The sequence below is a fragment of the Anas acuta genome, chromosome 1 (assembly GCF_963932015.1).
Source record: "Anas acuta chromosome 1, bAnaAcu1.1, whole genome shotgun sequence".
Classification (NCBI taxonomy): Eukaryota; Metazoa; Chordata; class Aves; order Anseriformes; family Anatidae; genus Anas; species Anas acuta.
In genome coordinates this window covers 29,182,858-29,203,418 of record NC_088979.1, presented here as the reverse complement: position 1 = coordinate 29,203,418, position 20,561 = coordinate 29,182,858, and the positions used below count along the sequence as shown (strand labels likewise).

Genomic DNA, 20,561 nt, shown 5'->3' with positions numbered 1-20,561 from the left:
AGAAGGCCAACGGCATCCTGGCTTGTATCAGAAACACTGTGACCAGCAGGGCTAGGGAGGTGATCGTCCCCCTGTACTCGGCTCTGGTGAGGCCGCACCTCGAGTACTGTGTTCAGTTTTGGGCCCCTCGCTACAAGAAGGACATCGAGGTGCTTGAGCGGGTCCAAAGAAGGGCGACGAAGCTGGTGAGGGGCCTGGAGAACAAGTCCTACGAGGAGCGGCTGAAGGAGCTGGGCTTGTTCAGCCTGGAGAAGAGGAGGCTCAGGGGTGACCTTATTGCTCTGTATAAGTACATTAAAGGAGGCTGTAGCGAGGTGGGGGTTGGCCTGTTCTCCCATGTGCCTGGTGACAGGACGAGGGGGAATGGGCTAAAGTTGCGCCAGGGGAGTTTTAGGTTAGATGTTAGGAAGAACTTCTTTACTGAAAGGGTTGTGAGGCACTGGAACAGGCTGCCCAGGGAGGTGGTGAAGTCACCATCCCTGGAAGTCTTCAAAAGACGTTTAGATGTAGAGCTTAGGGATATGGTTTAGTGGGGACTGTTCGTGTTAGGTCAGAGGTTGGACTCGATGATCTTGAGGTCTCTTCCAACCTAGAAATTCTGAGATTCTGTGATTCTGTGATATGTATATATATGTGTATATATGTGTACGTGTATATGGGTATACACGTGTATATACATATATATATGTGTATATATGTATACATGTATATATGTGTATTTATGTGTATATATGGGTATATACGTGTATATATGGGTATATATGGGTATATATGTGTATTTATGTGTATATATGGGTATTTATGTGTATCTACGTTTATATACATGTATACATGTGTCCATACGTTTATGTGTCTATATGGGTATATCCGTGTATATATGTGTATATATGACGGGGGGGGGGGCGGTTTCCCCACTGAGGGGCTGAGGAGGGGGTGGAGCGAGGCACCCCGCCCGTTACCACAGGGCTCCAGTGGCGCGAAGCCGAGCCCGCCTCCCATTGGCCAGCGCCGAGCCACGGCGCGCCGCGATTGGCCGGCCGGCGGGCGGCTTCTCCTTCCGGGTTCCGCGCCTACGGTTTTCGAGCCCCGGTGCGGGAGCGGCGCGGGGCACGGACCGACCGACCGGCGCGGGCGTGACGTCACGAGCGGCTGGCGGTGACGCAGTTTTCCCGCGGTTCTGGTGGCGGGAGAGGAGCGCGGCCGGGCGCGCCATGCCGCCCAAGCCCCCCCGCAGGCCGGGCGCCGCCCGCAGCCAGCGCTGCAGCCCCGACGGCGGCTCCGGCAGCGCCCCGCCGCCCCGCAGCCCCCGGTAAGCGGCTGGGTGACGGGCCCGGCTCGGGCTGGGAGCCCCCCGTTAGCCCGGCGGGGCGCAGCTGAGGCTCTGCTATCTTCTTTTCGCCAGGCTCGGCGTCGGGGAAGCCGGCTTCGTGGCGCTCTGCGATGCCCTGAAGGTGCCGGGCAGCGTCAGGGAGAAGGCGTGGAAGACGTACGAGGGCTTGGCCGCCGCCGAGGGAGCTCCGGTGAGTCCGTGGGGCCGGGCAGCCCCGCTCCACACCGACCCTGAGTCACGGCAGGAGTCCCCGACCCGTGGGCAGCCCCCTCTGCGGGGTATTTTGGGCTTCCCAAAGGCAGTTTTGGACGGGCTGTCCCCACCTGTTCCCCTGTGTGCTTTGCCCGCTGTGCCCCTCTTCAGGAGGAGCCGAAAGGGACTGCAGAAAAACGCGAGGTTTGCTGTCAAACTCTTTATTTTTTCCCATTCCGTACTTGTAGTCGGTATGTGCTTGTGGCTGTGGTGCTCCTATTCAACACTAGTCATTGGCTGTGCAAATAGATTAAAACACTTCTCCCCCCCCCCCCCCCCCCTTTCCCCCTTCCCTAATTATTGCTGACTCAGAGCATGGCTATGACACAATTAAATCCCAATCAAAAACTTTTGATACTGACCTGACTTAGATCTAAAATGCCCAGCTTGGTTATTATCCCCCCCTGTCTGGGCTCTAGCATCTGTGTGTGTTTGTTGTGGCCGCCGCTTGTTTTCCTGCAGCGGGAGCCGTGTGCTGCCGATACCTCGCTGCCTGCGGTTTCAGAGCGGCTCTCGGTGCAGTTGTGAGTTTGTTGCTGCAGAGCAGAAGCAGTGTGGGGGAAAGGCCGTGTGTGGCTCTTGCTGTATCAGGTATGTTTTCTGGTTGTGGAGGTCCCCAGGGAGCATTTAGTTCAAAGCAAAGTCAGGCTTCTCGGTATGAACCGAAACAGGAGTAGTCAGTGCTGTCAAGTGAAAAAAACCAAGGCAGGTTTCGGTATAATTCTGCGAATTTCACTTTCAAGTGAAATTGTCATTTCACTGATTATCGAAAAGTGGCTGGATAAGATAAAGAGCTTTGGAAACCCTCCCTTTCAGCATCAGAGGGTGTGTCCAGAGCAGGGCTACGAAGCTGGTGAAGGGCCCGGAGCACAAGTCCTGTGAGGAGCGGCTGAGGGAGCTGGGGGGGTTTGGTCTGGAGAAGAGGAGGCTCAGGGGAGACCTCATTGCTCTCTGCAGCTGCCTGAAAGGAAGGGGTGGGGAGCTGGGGGTCGGCCTCTGCTCACAGGTAACCAGTGACAGGACCAGAGGGAATGGCCTCAAGTTGTGCCAGGGGAGGTTCAGGTTGGCAATGAGGAGACATTTCTGCTCAGAAAGAGCAGTCAGGCACTGGGACGGGTTGCCCAGGGAGGTGGTGGAGTCACCGTCCCTGGGGGTGTTTAGGGAAAGGCTGGACGTGGTGCTTGGGGACGAGGTTTAGTGGTGACACTGGTGGTAGGGGGATGGTGGGACCAGGTGATCTTGAAGGGCTATTCCAACCCTAATGGTTCTATGATTCTGTGACTCCGTTTCTCTGTTCAGAACAGGTGCAGTTCTGGGTGTTTTCCCCAGAGTTCCTGACATATCAGCAAGGTGTTGAAACAAGGAAACTGGCAGGTGCTGGAGCAGCAGGCTTCATCTGGGACTGAAATCAAGCAAATTAACAGCCTGGTTAATTGTTGCTTCTCTTTTCAAGCCAAGCTGTTATCATGGGGAGTGAGGCTTTGCAGTGTGACTTTCTGCTTTAGGTTGTGAGTGCTTGGGAGGAGGCGGTATTTAAGTGCCCTCCTTTTTGCCCAGTGGTAAGGGGTTCAGTGTTAGAAGCTGTCCCAGTGTTTGTCCCACAAGCATCAGCTGTGCATGTTTTAATTGGTACTAACCTTTCAACCATGAACAGGAGCAGAAGAAGCTGCTTATCGAGCTGCTTTCTGTTCTCTAGCAAAAAGGGAAATAGCAGGACACGAATTGAGACAAATGCCTTCCGGAGGGCTTCTCTTTCACCTTGTAGCTGGTTTGACTTGAGGCAGGTCAAATCATCAGACTGCTGATGGAAACAGCGCTAGCATCTCATGATCCTGACTCTTAACCTGTTACACAGCATAAAACATCACTTTCACTGGCACATCAGCTTTTTTTTTTTTTTTTTAATTGTTGATCTCAGAGTTTTGCCCTCCTCTGAGGGTAGGGAGGGGACCTGCAGTGCTAGTGAGGAGGCTGTGTGGCCCAGACACAAAATGCTGCCTGAAGGACAGAGATTCAGGGCCCGTATGTGGTCTGAACACCTGATACATCCTTAATGTTTAGTAATTTCAAGTAAAAATTATCTATTATTAACTGCCCCTTCTGGGTTACTTAGGGTACACATAACCACGTGTAAAGAGACTCTGCAAACACAGTTTATTATTATTACTGTCACTATTTTGGCAAGCACACCAAAGATAGCTAGGATGTAAAGACCTATGAGCCTGAGCGTACTTGCACTTCGATAAGACACTTAAGGTGTTTTTGCTGCACAGGCTGGCATCAGCTGGGAGGAAAAAGGCTGGAATGTGCTGCGCCCTGAAATAACTCCCCCGTGCCATCATCCACCAGCACCACCAGAACTGACTGCTTTTTATTTTTTTCTCCCCTTTAGGATATTACACCTTTCTGTACTGATTTTTTTCCTTTTGAATCTGAGCTACTAACGATCCTGTTTCTGTCTGTAACTTTACCTTTTTTATCTTGTGTGGTCCACGCTGTAGCTTTTCATACAGCTCTCGGCTTCCCTGTTTCCTCGTTGGTTTGACTCAAGGTTATGCAGCTGGACCTTGAATCCTTGAAACAGCTGAACCCTCCTGGGGGGTGTGTAGGAGGGGAAAGCGCAGCCATGGCTCTCCTGTAACCTGTCTCTCTGGAAAGTGAGACCAGCGTGTAGTTTGACATGCTAAATCTGCAGGGAGAAACTGTTCAAAACATTGCAGATGTGATGAGTCTTTCCTAAGTGGAGAACGTTAAGGATTTTGTCTGACAACCAGAGTTAAATTGCACTCTGCTATGATAAAATTGTAACTTGAGACCTCTGAGACAAAATCTGTAACACACCGACAGTGCTGCATCTCTGGAACCTGTATGGTATGAAACAAGTTACCTGATGCATGACCAGAAAGATGTTTTTGCTTTAAATTCTGTTTGCATCTGCTGAACTCCAGTGCAAGTTGACTGCAAACATGGTAGCGCATATATAAATAAGGCTTTTGCATTAATGTCACACAAAGCCTTTTGTTCGTTCTGTCATTAATCTGTTTACCAAACCAAGTTACTTAGGTAAATTAGATGTTTGCTTTAGAGTTGTCTTCACAATCGTTGTTTCAAAACTCCTACACATTGGCAGTTGTTGACTTAGCAAATTGGCTTCCTGTACGGGGACCCTTCTACTCCAGTTATGTGTAACTCACCTGCAATCTGTGTTAGGAATCAGTAGTGCCTGTAAACTCTAGATGGAGTGAATAGATTTAGTGGAACTACTGATATACTTTCAGCAATATGTGGTTTTTGGTGTGAGAAAGCCTAGGAGAGGTCCTGAGAGCCATATTTTTACTGCTAGGAGAAGATTTGGGGCATTTGTTATGTTCTGCTACTGTTCGGGCAGAGAACAACCTGTGAATCTGAAGTAGGTTATCAGGAAAAATGAAGTGAGTTATTGCTTAATGTATTGGAAAGAATCAATATGAGGAACAGATGGGCATCTTGACTAAATTGGAACCAAACTTCGACAAAGAAAATCGGTGGTTTAGGAAGCTGATAGAAACAGGAGTCTGCAAAGGACCTTGAGAAATAGGGTCTGGTGTGTTTCAGCTGCCCAGCTTGCTGCAGGTTGTGATGCCTGGGTAAAAGCTTTGTGTTTTGTTTGCTGTTTATGGAACTGCTTCAGAGACCTGGCCCTCATCATCATTTCTTGTTTCTGGTTCTATATTTGTATATTTAAGCTTTTCTGTCTGTCTAGAGTAAGCTTATCTGGTCGTATGTTCCAAATGTTTAAAGTTTCATGTGTATATTAAATATTTTTGGTTTTAGTTTCTCATGAAAAAGAAAACCTTACAGTTGGTAAACCTCTTATTCCCCATCTTGAAAGACACAGAGAGGTTTCTTACTTAAAGGAAAAGCATGAAATGTACAAGCTAATAAAGTATTTTCTGGCTGGAGCTTTTGTCTCTTAGAGAACTTCAGCAAAACTGAATCTGAATCTGCTGCTTCAGCTGGATGAGCAGAGTCACAGATCTTGTAATATCCTTTATTCTTAAAATAAGACATAAAAAACTGCTGAGAAGTCCCATAACAAACATAAATCAACGTGGCCTCTAGCTGGTGATACTCAGCATCTTAACAGCAGATCCAGTACATGTCAGTGTTTTGCTCTTGCACTTGAAATGCATAATTAGGTGGCATATAATTTTTTTTTTTTTTTTACTTGCCTTCTGCTCGTTTGGGAGAAGGACTAATTTTGCCTCCAGTCTGGCTATGTGCAAGAGAAATACAGTGGGAAGTTCTCAGATCAGAAGAACAATTTTTGCCGGGTCAATGATTTCCACAGAGCATTACTTTTAGACGGTATGTTTAATCTGTTAAGAACGAGTAGTCATTGTCCAAGACAGTTTTCAATGGAAAAATAAAAACCATTACTGCTGAAAAAGACAGAACTTCTTATATGTAGATAGGGGATGCTTAACACATTTGCAGGTTTATTTCCTATAAATTTGTTCCTACAGGTCTTAAATCTGTTAAGTTTCTTATTGTGAATGCTTCTTGATCTTTTTACCTGCCATCTTCTACCTGTAATCATAAGCATACCTGAGAGTCTTTCTCATACCATCTGGGTAGTTTTGTGTATTAAAATGTGGTGCCTGAGATTTTGGTTCCGTGTGTTAATAAAACAAGGCTTTAGTGCGATATCCCATTTAATTAAAGTACCTGTCTCTATTTGTACATGTCTCATCTATGTTTCTCCTGACCTTCTTTTATGCAAGTCTCTATTCCTGGGCCACTGCCGTAGGCAATCATGAAAACTGTTATCAGTGTTGGCAGAATACTAAACATCTCGAACTGTGCAGACTAGAACTGAGGCTTCCTGTTACCATCTCCTCCTCTCATCTGTTGCAGCAGCACTGGAGACCATCAGAGAAAGCAGAGAGCCAATGATCCCATTGCACAGTAATTCAAGTTGAGCATTTTAAGCCAATCTTTCAGATTTATTTTTGCTAAATTTAGGCAAACTGGTGATTTGCTAAAAAAAAAAAAATAAAAAAAATAACAGTAACTGCAGAATAAGAAATATTGAAAGACTTCTTGAAAAGCTTTAGATTTTTTTCCTACAGAAAACTAGATTGATTTAATGCAACTGACCTGTATTGCCTGAATATTACAGGATTGATTTCCCCAGAATACTTAAAAGCAAACAATTCCTATATGAACTGTTGGCTGCTAAATAATCTTTGAGTTAGGGATTAATGGGTTTAGATTTATGGTGAGTTGAAATGAGGTTACTAGAAGTTACCTTATTTGAACCGACTGGCACTCGAGAGCAAACATTGAGTCATTGTCCTGCCCGTTTTCTGGAGCCGTGCTGTATCAACAAAGAGCTTAAGTCAGACTGGTCAATAAGAAAACCCTCAGAAATGAATTTCTGGCTGTGAATTTGTCTTTTATATGTTCCTATGCCTTCAAGTAAGTCTATCTGGGATGAATTGTCTGGCTTTAACTGTAAACAAACCATTTATCTGTGTCATGGGAATGGCTCCTCTAAAGGTAGGTTATTGGTAAAGTATTTGAACTGAGCGGTGCTGCTGCAGTTTGCTCCGTGGTTTTATTTCGTTTGTATAGGAAATCACTTGAAAAACACTTGTGTGCTTTGGGAGGGAAGGAATATGGAAAAGAGATCGCTCAGCAGTCGGGTGTAATGGGAATACCTCGTCTTACCTTGTCTTCCCCTCTTCTGCTCCTGTGATGTGTATATGTAGCTTCTTGTAGTCTGGCTTCTTTTCCTTTTCTTCATCACTCGGATGATGTTAAAGAGGTCAACGTGCTCAGGTACTGCTCACCTTTCTTTGCTAGTAGAAAAATGCTCATAATCTATTAGTTTATTCTGGGTTCCGTGGAGTTTTTGTGCAACATCTTGTGTCTGGTTGAGGAGATGATGTCCAAAACAATCTAATATCCCCAGTGGATATGGGGATAGTCCAGATAATTAGAATTCGACTTGCTGTAGTAGTTTTAATCTAGTGGATTGAAAAGCTGCCATCTTGTTTAATGGGAGAAATAAATGAGTTCTCATCAAAGCAGTATGGTTTAGGGTGAGTTTAAAGATTGTTCTTGCACAACCAGACCTTGCTCTTACTAACTAAACCACTGCTGTAGCCTTCAAGCTTTCATCTTCTCTGCATAGAGCTAAGCCTTCTAAAAGAGCTAGGCTTGTTTGTGTAGGCAACAAATTAGGAAAAAGGGCACTGCTTCCTAATATTCAGTCTTCCTGACCTACAAGACATTGTATTTATAGAGCTTTATATATTTTTAATATTTATATATTCCAAAATAATTACCTGTTGTACAAGGTGTCACAACTCATAGGAAAGCTCAAATAGGAATGTAGGAAGAAAGTAACTTAAATAACTGACACCTAACACCTTGTTGAAGGGGTCTGGTTGGTTAGCATTCAGATCTAAACTACCTTGAGCACTCTGCAGTTTTGGGCATCGCAGTATAAGGAGGACATAACTCTGTTAGAGAGTGTCTGAGGGAGGGCTACAAAAATGGTGAAGGGTCTGGAGGGCAAGGTGCATGAGGAGAGGCTGAGGTCCCTGGGTTTGCTCAGCCCCGAGCAGAGCAGGCTGAGGGGAGGCCTCATGGCGGCCTGCAGCTCCCTCACGAGGGGATAGTTCAAGTGATAAAGAAGAAGGCCAGAGGTGGTTTCCTCACTTCCAGACTGAGTTTTGTGAACTGACTCGTGTTGGGACTGTTTGGGGTTAGCCCCCTTTAGGAGAAACCAGCTGGGCAGCCATGTTAGAGCCTTGCTTGGGTTTTCCTCTGGCTGCCATACGGTGCTCTTGTCACCTCAGTGTGCAACCACTGAGTGAGGGAGAGGTCTGTTAAAAGTGGCTGAGAGGACGAGAGCCACTTTGCAGTCTGCTAGAAGAAACCAGGGGTAGGTGCTACCTCCAGTGAGGATGTGGAGGGACATCAAGGGTACAGAGCCTTTTGGGGTAGGTCTGAAAGACCATGTAGGATGGAGGGAGCCAGGTCTGGTGCGATCCTATCCTTGCTGCCTTTTTGAAAGTATTTGTTGGATTGAATTGGTCCCAGTGGCTCCCAGAGGTCTGGGAGACAGCTAGCTGGAGAGATGGGGAAGAAAAAAGAAGGAAAAATAATAGGGAAGGGAGTGGGCTAAAAACTAAGCAGTGCAGAAGAGCATGAACTTGGTATTTCACCTCCCTCCTGGCTCTGCTTTAAGGTTAAAGGTGGTTGTTACTACCATGACTTGCTAGAGATGTGTTTGTGGTCCGGCTGTACTATTGAGACCTAGCTGTAGGATAAAGCTCCTGAGTATTTATTTCCCTGTCTAATTATTTTGCTTCTCATGGCTGCCTGTCTAGGAAGGAACAAGTCCTTCTCTCCTTATTCCTTAACCTCCTGTGTCTTTTTATGGTAAAATGTAGTTTGTGTCTATAATAATGCAAGTACAACTGAATGATGAGGTGTGGGTAGGGAAAGGGATGTTAGCTCCACTCAGGTAATCCTGAATAGGAAATAGTTCCTGTTTTCAAATTGTAATTTTAATGTACATTAAAAATAAAGTTTCTGCTTTATATAAACTTTCAGTGGAACCACAGCCTTTATTTTGAAGCTTAGCTGAATTACAGATACAGGTAAAATTCATCTTGTACTGTGCAGTAGGAATTGGAGTACTTGGTCTGTCATCTGCAATATAAAACTTTTACTGTTTTTCACTTACCAAATAACTGGCTATCATACACAAATGTCTGCTTGATGGTCTCTTGTTTTACTTTTTCTAGCCTACTGTGAAGAAATTAATGTTCTCTATATAGTCCCCACTTGTATTACATAATACGCATAAAACCCGTTTTCTCTTTTTCTGAAAGGCTTATGACAAAAAGAAAAAGGAAACGTGGGGAGTCTGTATCTTTATTGTAGCAATTGATCTGGATGAAGTGACGTTCACTTTCACAGAGCTTCTGAAAAGTATAAGCATAAGGTAAGTTTTTTGTGAAGTTAGATTTCACTCAGTAGGAATCTTTATATATCAGGCTTGTTGATTTAAAAATGAAGGTTACTTATGGCAGTTATTGTGTATCTCAATAAACTAGGAGTCTTGATATCTTGTTTTATTTAAGGGAACAAAGGCATTTGTTTGCTGCAACTGAGGTTGGCATATGATTGTATCACAATTTTGACTCTTGCCCTTGATAAATTGAAGTTTTAATTGATTTAACTTGGTATCAATCATGCTTGATATTTTCCTTTCTTTCTCTATATCAAAATTTTCTGTAAAACATTTCCATTAACGTTAGGCAAAGTCAAAAGGTAGAAAAAAGTGTTCAAATCGTTTGCCAGTATGCTGCTGACTTTCAAATGCTTTAATGCCATTTTAAACTTTTTACCTTTCTACCTGCTTTTCACTGGAAAATGTTACCATTATATTTTTACATTCACTAAGCTCATATTAGAGAAATAAAGGTTGCAGTATATCTGTTCTTAAGGTAAATTTAAGTGGCAACAGCAGTAGGTGTACCCTTGTGTTAGGTCTATTGAAGGAGCAGAATTCCAGTGCTTTCTGCCCGATAACCCTGCATGTATGGGTGAGCAGAGCCTTCTGAGGTTCCCAGGCACTGCCTCATCCCCTGGTGCTTGTCAGCAGCTTAACGCATTGTTGTGGTCTTGTCATGGCTGAAGCATCACCAAAAGTGTGTGGGAGATGGGCATTTGGTAAGATTTCGTACCAGTTATAATTGCATCCCATTCTTGTCTTTGTGATAGCCAAGGGAGTGAATATACAAGGTTTTTTCATATGATCTTACAGAACAGTGATCAGGTCTGATGTTTCAACTTAATCGGTTCAGTTTTGACTGACTTGAAGCTACTCAGATGAAATCTAATCACATTTGTGTAGTGATGTTCTGTATGTTCTACCCAAGTACAGAATGCATTCACCTGACTAACTCACACTGCAAACTTTTTCCCTTTGGGCTTCAAAGAATAAGCTATTACTCAATTTGCTTTTAGCAATACTCAATTGCTTCCAAGTTCTGAGCTTTTCAGCAGCTATAAGGTCAGTCTGGCAGAGATTTCTACCAGTCATCTTGCCCTCTGGAGCCACACAAATATATTTGAAAGGTTTTTTTCCTTCATTACATGGTAAAAGAATTCCTAAATGAACTTCTGACTGTTATTACAAGGCAAACAAAACTCTCAAAATACAATGTTTTGATAAAGAATCGAAACGTTTGATAGCTTCCTCCACCTTAATTTTTTGCTATTTCTTGGTTTAAAAAACATCAAACAAAACCCACATGTTCTTGATGGCCATAGTATTACATGGATGACTTTGGTCCCCTGTGCAATACTGTTTCCAAAGGGTAAGGCTGTTCTCGCTGCCAAATGCTTTCTGGAAGACCTGAAGTTCCATATAATTCAGTGTATTCATCTACGGTTTAATTTCTAGGTCTTTCTTCAGGAAGAATGGAGCCATGGTGTTAATGTTCTTAGAGTAGTAAGAAGATTTTTAAAGTAGAACATTAAGGTAGAACAGTCCAGATGTGTTGGGTATTTGTGGTTTTACTGGCAGAGTGAGGAAGAAAGATGTATCTAGTTAGCAACTTTGGACTACCAAATATATCTGTATTAGCCAAGAAAATTCTTTCTATAGTAGAGACTGTGTTAGTAGAGACCTGTGGTGCTTAGTTGAAAAGTATTTCAAAATCTAGAAAGTGTCAAGGTGGTATATGGAGCTCCAGGTAAACCAATAGTCTTTCCCAAAGCAAGGCTTTCAGTCACTGCTAGTTTTAGTAAGAATATGTTGAAGTCTAGTGAAGCAAGGCAATGATTTTTAGTGTTTTTTTTTTAAGAGCTGTTTCAGAATAGTCCTTCTCAGAGTTATAGTAATCTGTCATCTTTTTTTTTCAGCGTGTGCACATTTTTTCAGTTTCTCAAAGAAGTGGATGTTAACATGGATACTGTAAGCACTAAAGTTGATAGCACTGTATCAAGGCTGAAAAAGAAATATGATGTCTTACTTGCACTATATCACAAGTTTGAAAGGTAGTGTACGTTTTCCTTTTTGAAATAATCAATTCTTTACGGCACTCAACATTTAGGTATTTGTATTTTTTCAATTTGTGTATTAGAAGTGCTCGTTTAAACTCTGTGCTAATATTTACAGATGAGTTAAATGGAGCTGTTTACATGCATTGAATAAACATCTTATATTCTACTCCATAACTATTCCAGTGCTCTGTTGAACGTTCCCATTGTTGCAGTATAAACAACAGTAAGAATAGCATGACAAATGATCGCTAGTCCCTTTGTTAAGACTTTTACAAATGTAAGGCAGATTGTTTTATGATCTAATAATTTTTATTTAATGGAGTTTTCATTTTCATACTGCCCTACCCCTGATTCCTGATCCAAGAGTTGCTTTCTGAGGAGCTCTGGAAAGAAAAAGCGCAAATAAGATAGTTTCTGTGTCCCGGATCTGGAACTGAAGGCAGTTTGTTCCAGAGTCTCAAGGAGTTGCAGAGACGGCTGTAACAGCAGTTCTCATCTGCGATCAAGATAAACCTTCCCAAGTGGTTTAGCTGACCATACACTCAAAATCAAGGAAAGCTCTCATCTTCGTATGTGATAAAGTAGAATTTGGTTATGGCAGCATGCAGGGAGCTTCCTGCGTGTCACTTAAAACTCAGGAGATTCTCAGGTGGATGCTTTTTTTTTTTTTTTTGGTGCAGTTTTTCCAAGTTGGTAAGTTACCACTCTGCTTTAACCTGAAGACAGATCATGGGATCAAGACACAAATGTGATTTAATTTTTTTTCTTTTCAAAGTCTGTTAACATTAACTTGAGTAATGTATATATTGTAATATTTTTATGAGGTTTATAGTTGCCTTAAAGCTATGGAGTTCTGTGTGGGTTGTTAATATTTAGGTTTTTACTTTCTGCAAGTCTTTCCTGAGCTGTAAAATCATCATTGCGTATTTACACAGGCACATCTTGTTTTTGTGTCCCTCCCCTAGTTCGTTCTTCACTTATTTTTTCAAGACTTTTTGTCCAGTGTATCACTGAGGAAAGGGATTAAGAGGCAAATTGGGCACACATATTAAAATATAGCCAAATGTATATATGCAGAATTTAAACTTAAGTTTAAAAACCTTTGTTTTTAAAAAAATACCTTTTTTTTCCTGTTTTTACACTGCTACAGTTGAATTGCAATAACTTTTTTTCAGCCAGAAGGATTTGCAATTTGTTTTTTTTCTTGTTTTGTTTTTCTATAAACCGATTTTTTCTTGATGGCATGTATCTGAAGTAATTGGGAACAAACATCTTGTATTACAAGGTTTGCAATGACACTTCAGAAGTAAAGGTTTAAAAATATCTCTTATGGAGTGGTCTGTACAGCTGTGGCACCTGCTTTGTTGTGTTTACAAGGTACTGAGTAACAATATACATAAAAATGTTTTTCTGGAAAGAAATAGTAACAAATTTTTTGTTCCAAATTAAAATTGTTTGCTATTTAAACTTTAACATAAGCATGTCAGAAATAGTGTTATTTCAGCTCTGGCAGGGCTTGAGTTGGTCTGGTAATATTCTTTTCGAGAGTCAGAATTATGAAAAATTACAATAATGTTAAGAGAACTAGCATATTTTCTACTATCTTGTAGTCAAAGATATTGCATAGTTTCAGGGAGATGTTAAAAATATGTATTTTTATTTTCTAGGACTTGTGGCCTTATTTATCTGGAACAACCCAGTAGTGAGTAAGTTTGACTTTCCAAATTGTGTTTGTCAAAATAAGATGTTTGTGTTTTCTTTTAACCTGCTAAGATTGACCTAAGTTCATAGTATGTCATGTGTTTAATTTAGATTTAGTGGGGGCTTTGAATTTCAGTGAGAGATGATGAAAGCTGCAGAAGTGATATATGTGTAAATTTTGATCACTTCCTCCATGAAGGATCTCCACCCAATGGCGGGTGTCTCGGCCTGGTGGAAACGAACATTTGGAGAGTGAGCTTCCTAATCATAGCAACAAATGAATGGATGAAAAGATGCCTTAGCAACTCCCAAATGAGATTGAGTTCATGCTGTGACTGGAGAATAGGGCATTAGTCAAAGGCACAAGAGAGAAAACAGCTCGTAACAGTTAAGTGAATTATCCATATTCACTTTCTTTTCCAAGGATGGTACAGATGTTTCCTGATTCTTGAATGGCTTTACAGAAGACTTATTTTTTTGTGTGTAGTATTAATTACATAGGGAATGAAATAATTAATAAGCTTAAATATATGGGAAATGTTGCATGCTGTTTATATTGTTCCATAGACTGGAGCATGTTTTCAGAAATCAGAGTTTTACAGAAGTGTTAATGTGGAGTCTTTACTTTTGTGTCTATTTACAGGATTTCTGCTGAACTCAGTTCTGTATTAGTCCTAAAAAATTACTGGATTACTTTTTTGCTGGCAAAAGGTGAGTTTTGATCAACAATATGCATCAGAATAACTGTTAAAGTGAGTTTATGGGTTTGTTTTTACACCTCCAATATGAGAACAGCACCCTTTTTACAAATAGCTGTAGCGCAGTTCCAGAGTGTTCTGACTGCATGGCTTTGTAACTAACTGCTCAGTAACATTTCTTCCTATGCAGTTGGACTATTTTAGCTGGTATTGCTTCCAGTTTATAAATAATATTTTTGTAAAGCTTTTAAAAAGATTTTTTAATTTGAATGTCAATATTCTATATTTGAATCCATTCTGAGATGCTTTATTATCATCTGCCAGTATCTTAGTAATGGCTGACTACTTGAAAAGACTGGCAGATCTTTTTAAACTAAACTAAGTCCCTGAAGTTAAGTCCTTTGAATGCTACAGTTCTTCCTAGAAAAGGCTGAAATCCCAGTTAAAGCTGAGTAACAAAACAATTACGGTAGTACAAGAAGTCCTGTCTCATTGTACTGCTCCTACGAAAAGGAATGCGTTGTGTGTCTTAGCAGCTGCCTCCTCTGGATCTGTTTTTCAGCAAAGTGTACATACCTCTGCTATTGAAATTGGTTAGAATATAAATATAAAATCTGTACATGTAAATAGCACACATAGTGCCTGTAGCTGTTCTGAATTGCTATCGGCTCTCCAAACACTTTGTGGAGACACTTGAAGTCTTGGAATGGCTCCGTAGATTTCTTCCAGCATGTGAATCAGAAGTTGGGAACAGCTGGGATAATGTAGTTTTTAAAGTGCTCTTCATGCTAATATTTTCTAACTTGCAAGTCACTCGGTGTACAATGGGCAGGCCAGGCATATGGTAAGAATGTTTTGAATTTCTCTTCACTATGTATTGGGAATTCTTTATGCTTTTTGAATGCTTAGCAGCTTTCGCAAAGTTTTATTGAGACCACAAAAAAGTGAAGAAGAGTTATTTAGAAATAAGAAGTACGTGAAGGTAAAATAGTCACAATTACTCCACTGTGCTAAAAATGAATTTGTGCGTGAATTATAAGTATTTTTATGCATGCTTTCTCCAGAACAACAAACCTCTTAAGAACTATGAGCTTTAAAGAACATGGCCATCTTGCGAAATGCTTTCACTATTAAATGTAGTGTATTTTATTTAATAAACTTCAACATCTTTATTTTTCCAAAAATGACTCTTTAAATTTGTCTTCACCTTTTTAAATGTTTGCAGGTAAAGTGTTGCAAATGGAAGATGACCTGGTGATTTCTTTCCAGTTGTTGCTGTGTGTCTTAGATTATTTTATCAAACTGTCACCTCCTGCTATGCTCAAGGAACCATACAGTAAGGATTTAATGTTTTTGTTAACTAAGTAGAAAGTAAATTTGTTAAATTTCCACTAGTCTTTATAACGTTCACAATTAATACAATGAAACTTCTTAACCTTATGAAAATGGATTTTTTAATAGTTTAGTTCAATTTAGATGCTATTGAAATTGAATTAAATTATTTGAATCTAGCAGTGTATTTAATATTTTGATTTTTTTCTATTCTTGCTGTCCATTTGCTGTTCCCTCTGCCCATTCCAGTTGTTTAGAAGCCTGCAAGAAGAGTAGTCTTGGTTTGGTAAAATAATTCTGGGTAGATGACGATTAAGTAGTATTATCTAGGTTTGCTCTGAATTACAAAAGAAGATGGTGCTATGACTCTCAGTTCACTGATTTATAGCAGTATGATGACAACTGAAGTGTGCAAGATACAGGACTAAACAAACAATAAAAAGTTGGTGGATAAAATGATTGCAGTGGTAGCTCAAAATAAAATGGGAGAGGAAAAACGTAGATATTTTTATTACATCTGTTCTATATTAGCAAGTGGTTCTTCCTTACTTTAAGCAAGAAATATAATGGTCTTACCAACAAACTCATGTTCAGCAAACATTTTTTGTACATTCAATTTTTATATATAAAGCCTGGGAAACCACTCCAAAGTCAGAGAAAGGAAGCATTTGCTTGTAACTTTAAATGATAGATTTCTATTTCTCTCTGAATATTTTTCTTCCACAAGCTATGGAATTGCTACGCTAAAGTATTTGGAGCTTCAGTATATAGAAAAGTCTTTGATACTACATAGGTATGTCCCGTGTTGGATTTGGGTGAAGTAGTGGGATTCATAGCCTGAATCTACTCATGCTTCTGTTGTTTTACAACTAAATATCTATAGTGAAACTATGAAGACCAGCAACTCATTATTAAAAAACTCATTATTAAAGACAGGATTTGTGTTCCATCTTGAAAAAGAAACACTGAAAAAGAACTACTTCTGTCTAAATTGCAAATATGGGTATCAGCTGTTAAGTGTAAAGTGTTATTCTGACTTGGGCTGTGTGATAGTTAGAGGTGCTGTTCAAGCTGCCACTCGGTGCTTCATTCCTTTATCAAATAACAACACGCTATTCAAGTCCTTGTGACCAAGAGGCTTCGCACTGTGCTTGAACAATGTCATCATAGAATATCCTGAGACAGAAGGGACCCACAAGGATCATCAAGTCCAACTCCTGGGTCTGCACAGGACTGCCCAAAAATCAGGCCATTCATCTGAGCTTTATGATATTGGCTAGGAGTTAAGGGGATTGATGCAGCCACCAGAGCAGTGTCATTTATTGCATTTTCTCATAGAACAGTTATCAAATGCGAATGGAGGTACAAATGAGAACATCCAACTGATTGGAGTATTAGTTTTAAAACATTTAACTGTATTAACACGTCCTTAATATAATTCAGATATTTCAAGCTGACACTATTGAGGCTATCTGCTTTGAACTTAACAAAGCAAGATGTTTTAACCTCATTTTAGCTCAGGTTTTTGATATCTGTAAGGTGAACTTGTTTTTTCATGATTGATTGACTGGGATATTTGGGGAAAGGAAGAATTCTCTGTAGAACCATACTCCAGGTTCCCACCAACACGTACATCCTATGTGACTTCATTAACCTTCAGAAGTGTCAAGTCACTCTTTCAGCTCATCATTTCACACTTCTATAAAAATAGAAAAAATAGTACTCATCTTTACAAGGCAAGGCTCTCCTAGCTTTACTACTTATTCTATGCTGCTTACCAAAAGTGCTATTAAATTTTGCGTTGAATAGTGTTTTAAAAACAATGTCTAAATACTGATACAGGATTTTAGAAATTGTTTTTTTTTTCTATAGATTTTTCGTAATGAAAGTTTCTTACCCAGCTGAACAGATGAAAAGGGAAGATAATTAAGTGCCTGAAAAGTCATATAAATAATTAAGAAAAAAAAACTTCGGAGATTTAAGGTGACTCTAACTTTGTGATGGTTCTGCCTGTCTTTCCAGAGTCTGCTGTGACAGCAGTGACTGTGAATGGTTCAACTCGAACTCCAAGAAGAGGTCAGAACAGGAGTACACGCACTTCAAAACAAGTTGATACTGACACAAAAGTTATTGAAATCCTTTGTAAAGAGCACGATTGTAATTTAGATGAGGTAAGGTCTGTTTTAATGTATGTTAGATCTTCTGCTAAACCCCATCTGGAATGTGTGTTTGCTTAAGCAGTCCTGTAAAATCCCTATAATTCTGCTTATTTGATTCTCTTAAGTTCAGTAGCGAGGGTACTATACTGTTCTGCAGTTTCTTTTGTAGGTAGTTTAAAAAAAAATAATCCCATGGTATTTGTGATAACTTTACTGGGAATATTTAACTGTGAAGAATACAGTTATGTGCTGAAGCAAGTTTCATGCTACATGCTCTGATCAGCACGTGGTTGCAGGGCTACTCTGATGGGCTGGGGTTCAAAGTTTCCCACAGTGAAAAAATGCACGCAACTAGTGCACTGTTCTTTGTGGGATTGTAAAAGCCCACTTCCCCTTTATTTCTCCTGGTAAATCTATTCCTGTGTAAAAAGGACCTTTTTTTTTTTTTTTGAATATCCAAGCAGATGATTAAACAGAAGAGGGTTGGGGGGAGTGTTATTCTTTCCTAGTTTAGTCACGTAATATTCTAGCTGAGGATTATATGCTGCATGCGTACAGGTAACTAAGTTTTGGATATGTAGGTAACTTTATTTTTGCTTTATTGAAAACAAAACACAGTGCGTTATTTAAAAAAAAAACAACAACAACACTACGGTGCATTACAACAGCGTCTCATTTAGTTTCTTGACTTAAAGATCTGAAAGCAGTGTATGCGTGGCTGCCTGTATACATCACTAATGTTATGCTTTTCCTTTTTTTTAGGTCAAAAACGTGTATTTCACAAGCTTTATTCCTTTCTTGAATTCCATGGGTATTGTAGCTTCAAATGGACTGCCAGAGGTAATTGGAATAATTTAAGATCAACAGCAGTGCTTTACTTCATGCCAGATTACTTAAGGTTCTCTTTACACATCGATCAGGTTCTGATAGGCTGTTGTGAAATAATCTAGCTAAATGCAGCATGTTTCAGGAATGTGACTTAGCAGGGATTCAAGGATTCATTGGGTGTCTGTAGCATTTACATTTGAATCTTATAAATCATTTTCCTGAGGTTTGAGCTAGTGGTTTCGCTCAAAGCAAAACATGACGGAGTTGAATATCCATAGTCTTGGTAAAGCCATTAATTTAAGTTACAATTTAGAATATCAAAACTCTAAAGTCAATCTGTGGTTGCATACAACCTTCAGTTACATCCCTTAATATAATTGGGACATGTATGTAGTCATGTATGAGAAATTTCCACAAGGTCGGGCTTAGTCTCACAGGTGGCAGAGTTTGCACTGCTGTGTCCTTGTAGAATTACTTTCATCTTCCTTCATTGTAGCCTGGATGCAGCAGAGTCCGTCTGTAGAATTGCATGCAAGAGAACTTCTTTCAAAGAAGTTATATCCATCATTCTTCAGAGACTAGGTTTAGCTGTGTGTCTCTGTTAGAGCACTGTGAAAACGAGCAGTTTGTCAGACTGAATGTCTGCAGGTATGCCAAGTATACGTTCTGTTCAATTTCATAAGTATCTTGGGTGGGGAATAAAATACAAGACCCGTTAAATCTCTAATCCCTTTCAGTTTGAATTTCAGGGTCAGTGCAACATGTTCTGTATCAGCAATCTCTCTAGATTTTAAGTTTGGGGGTGTACAGTTCAGAAACCCTCTATGAACTTGGAGGCAATGGTCATTATACAGCTTATTCTCAAGTTAACAAGGGTTCTCAACCAACTGCATGATTTAAGCATAGTATCAGAGCAATAGTCTAATACTGCTGAAGAAAAACCTGTAAAATATATTTGAAGAAAAGACCTATCACATGAGTCTTTCTACTGAAACCTGCATGAGATGTGTGGTAAAAACAGTAATAATTTACAGGTATATTTCAGAGGTAGTTAATCCTTATATATAAATGAACTAACTGTCAATTATAATGAAGTTCATTTATACAATTGCTAATGATATGGGACATCTGAATTGTCTTTCATTTCCGTTAAAATAATAAAAAACAACAAAAACACCAACACAAAACAATGCTGAGCTTTCAATGAACTGTAATGTTGTTTCCAAAACAAGAAAAACTTTTGAGACTTACTGTTGCTGTTTCATTAGTCTTCACCTGCATGCTTGATGGTCAAGCTTTATGTACTAATGAATAGACTGATTCGGAACTTTTATTTTTGGCTGAAGATTTCTTCCCAAATAGCACAGTGCAGCCATTTGGTCTAGGAGCTGCTTTCTTTGAAAGAACCTGAAGCTTAGAAATGTTAATAAAATACTGAAATACTTCAGACAAAAGAATGTGTAAACTGTTAGGAAGGTAATGAAAAATGAAAAGATAATGAGCTTTGTTAACAAAAAAAAAAAATGAAGGAATGATTGAAGTCTAAAGATAATCTATGGATTTAATAGTCCTAATCTCAAAGTTCTAACCATAAAATCAGTTTGGTGCAAATTTGGCAAAGATAAAAAGAGGATGAAGAGCAAAGCTGTGTAAGAGATGCATGCGGCTTTTGCTTGAGACAGGTACGGGGTTAGTTTGTTTTTGTATGCACTGGTGTCTGTTTTTTTCTTGTTGGAATGTGCTGGAGCACAGCATTATTTAGCATGATTGAGGGCTCAGGGAAGAGATAATAGAGCTGACTGGCTGCTGCTGTAGGAGCACAGTGCCAGAGTTGATGTGGAGGCTGGTATCTGGCCCTGAAGAACAGTTTTCGAGTTTCAGTTAGTGTTAGTCACTCAAACTCCCGAACTTTTCATGCAAAATGAAGTTGTATCACTGTGGGATCTAATCAACCAAGAAACTTTTAAAAGAAATAATTTTAAAAAGAAGAACGTGGGCTATGTAATAATGGTTTGTTTTTGTAGAACTAGGCATGTCTCTTAAAAACTACTTCAACACAAACATTAATGAATAATAAAACTTAGAACAAAGTTTAAGCTTTGCATCTTTAAGCTTCCATCTCCAAACAAGCAGAGATAGGGACCTTGTGGATTGTCCAGTAGCTGTTTGAAAGGCACACATTTTGTTTCT

At 40.2% G+C, this 20,561-nt stretch overlaps 1 protein-coding gene across 3 annotated transcripts in view; it reads left to right on the top strand.

The window, feature by feature from the left end:
- The first annotated feature begins 945 nt into the window (after positions 1-945).
- Positions 946-20,561, top strand: part of RB1 (RB transcriptional corepressor 1) — a 78,862-nt gene continuing 59,246 nt past the window's right edge. For 2 of the 3 annotated variants that reach the window (XM_068674686.1, XM_068674704.1), the window contains exons 1-9: positions 946-1,309; positions 1,403-1,520; positions 9,472-9,584; positions 11,513-11,647; positions 13,321-13,359; positions 13,998-14,065; positions 15,278-15,388; positions 17,407-17,555; positions 18,306-18,383. In XM_068674686.1, the coding sequence (XP_068530787.1) occupies positions 1,212-1,309; positions 1,403-1,520; positions 9,472-9,584; positions 11,513-11,647; positions 13,321-13,359; positions 13,998-14,065; positions 15,278-15,388; positions 17,407-17,555; positions 18,306-18,383 (909 nt within the window). In that variant the 5' untranslated portion in view covers positions 946-1,211. Of the gene's footprint in view, positions 1,310-1,402; positions 1,521-9,471; positions 9,585-11,512; positions 11,648-13,320; positions 13,360-13,587; positions 13,742-13,997; positions 14,066-15,277; positions 15,389-17,406; positions 17,556-18,305; positions 18,384-20,561 lie in introns of those variants that run through there. The other variant, XM_068674695.1, reaches the window with a different exon arrangement.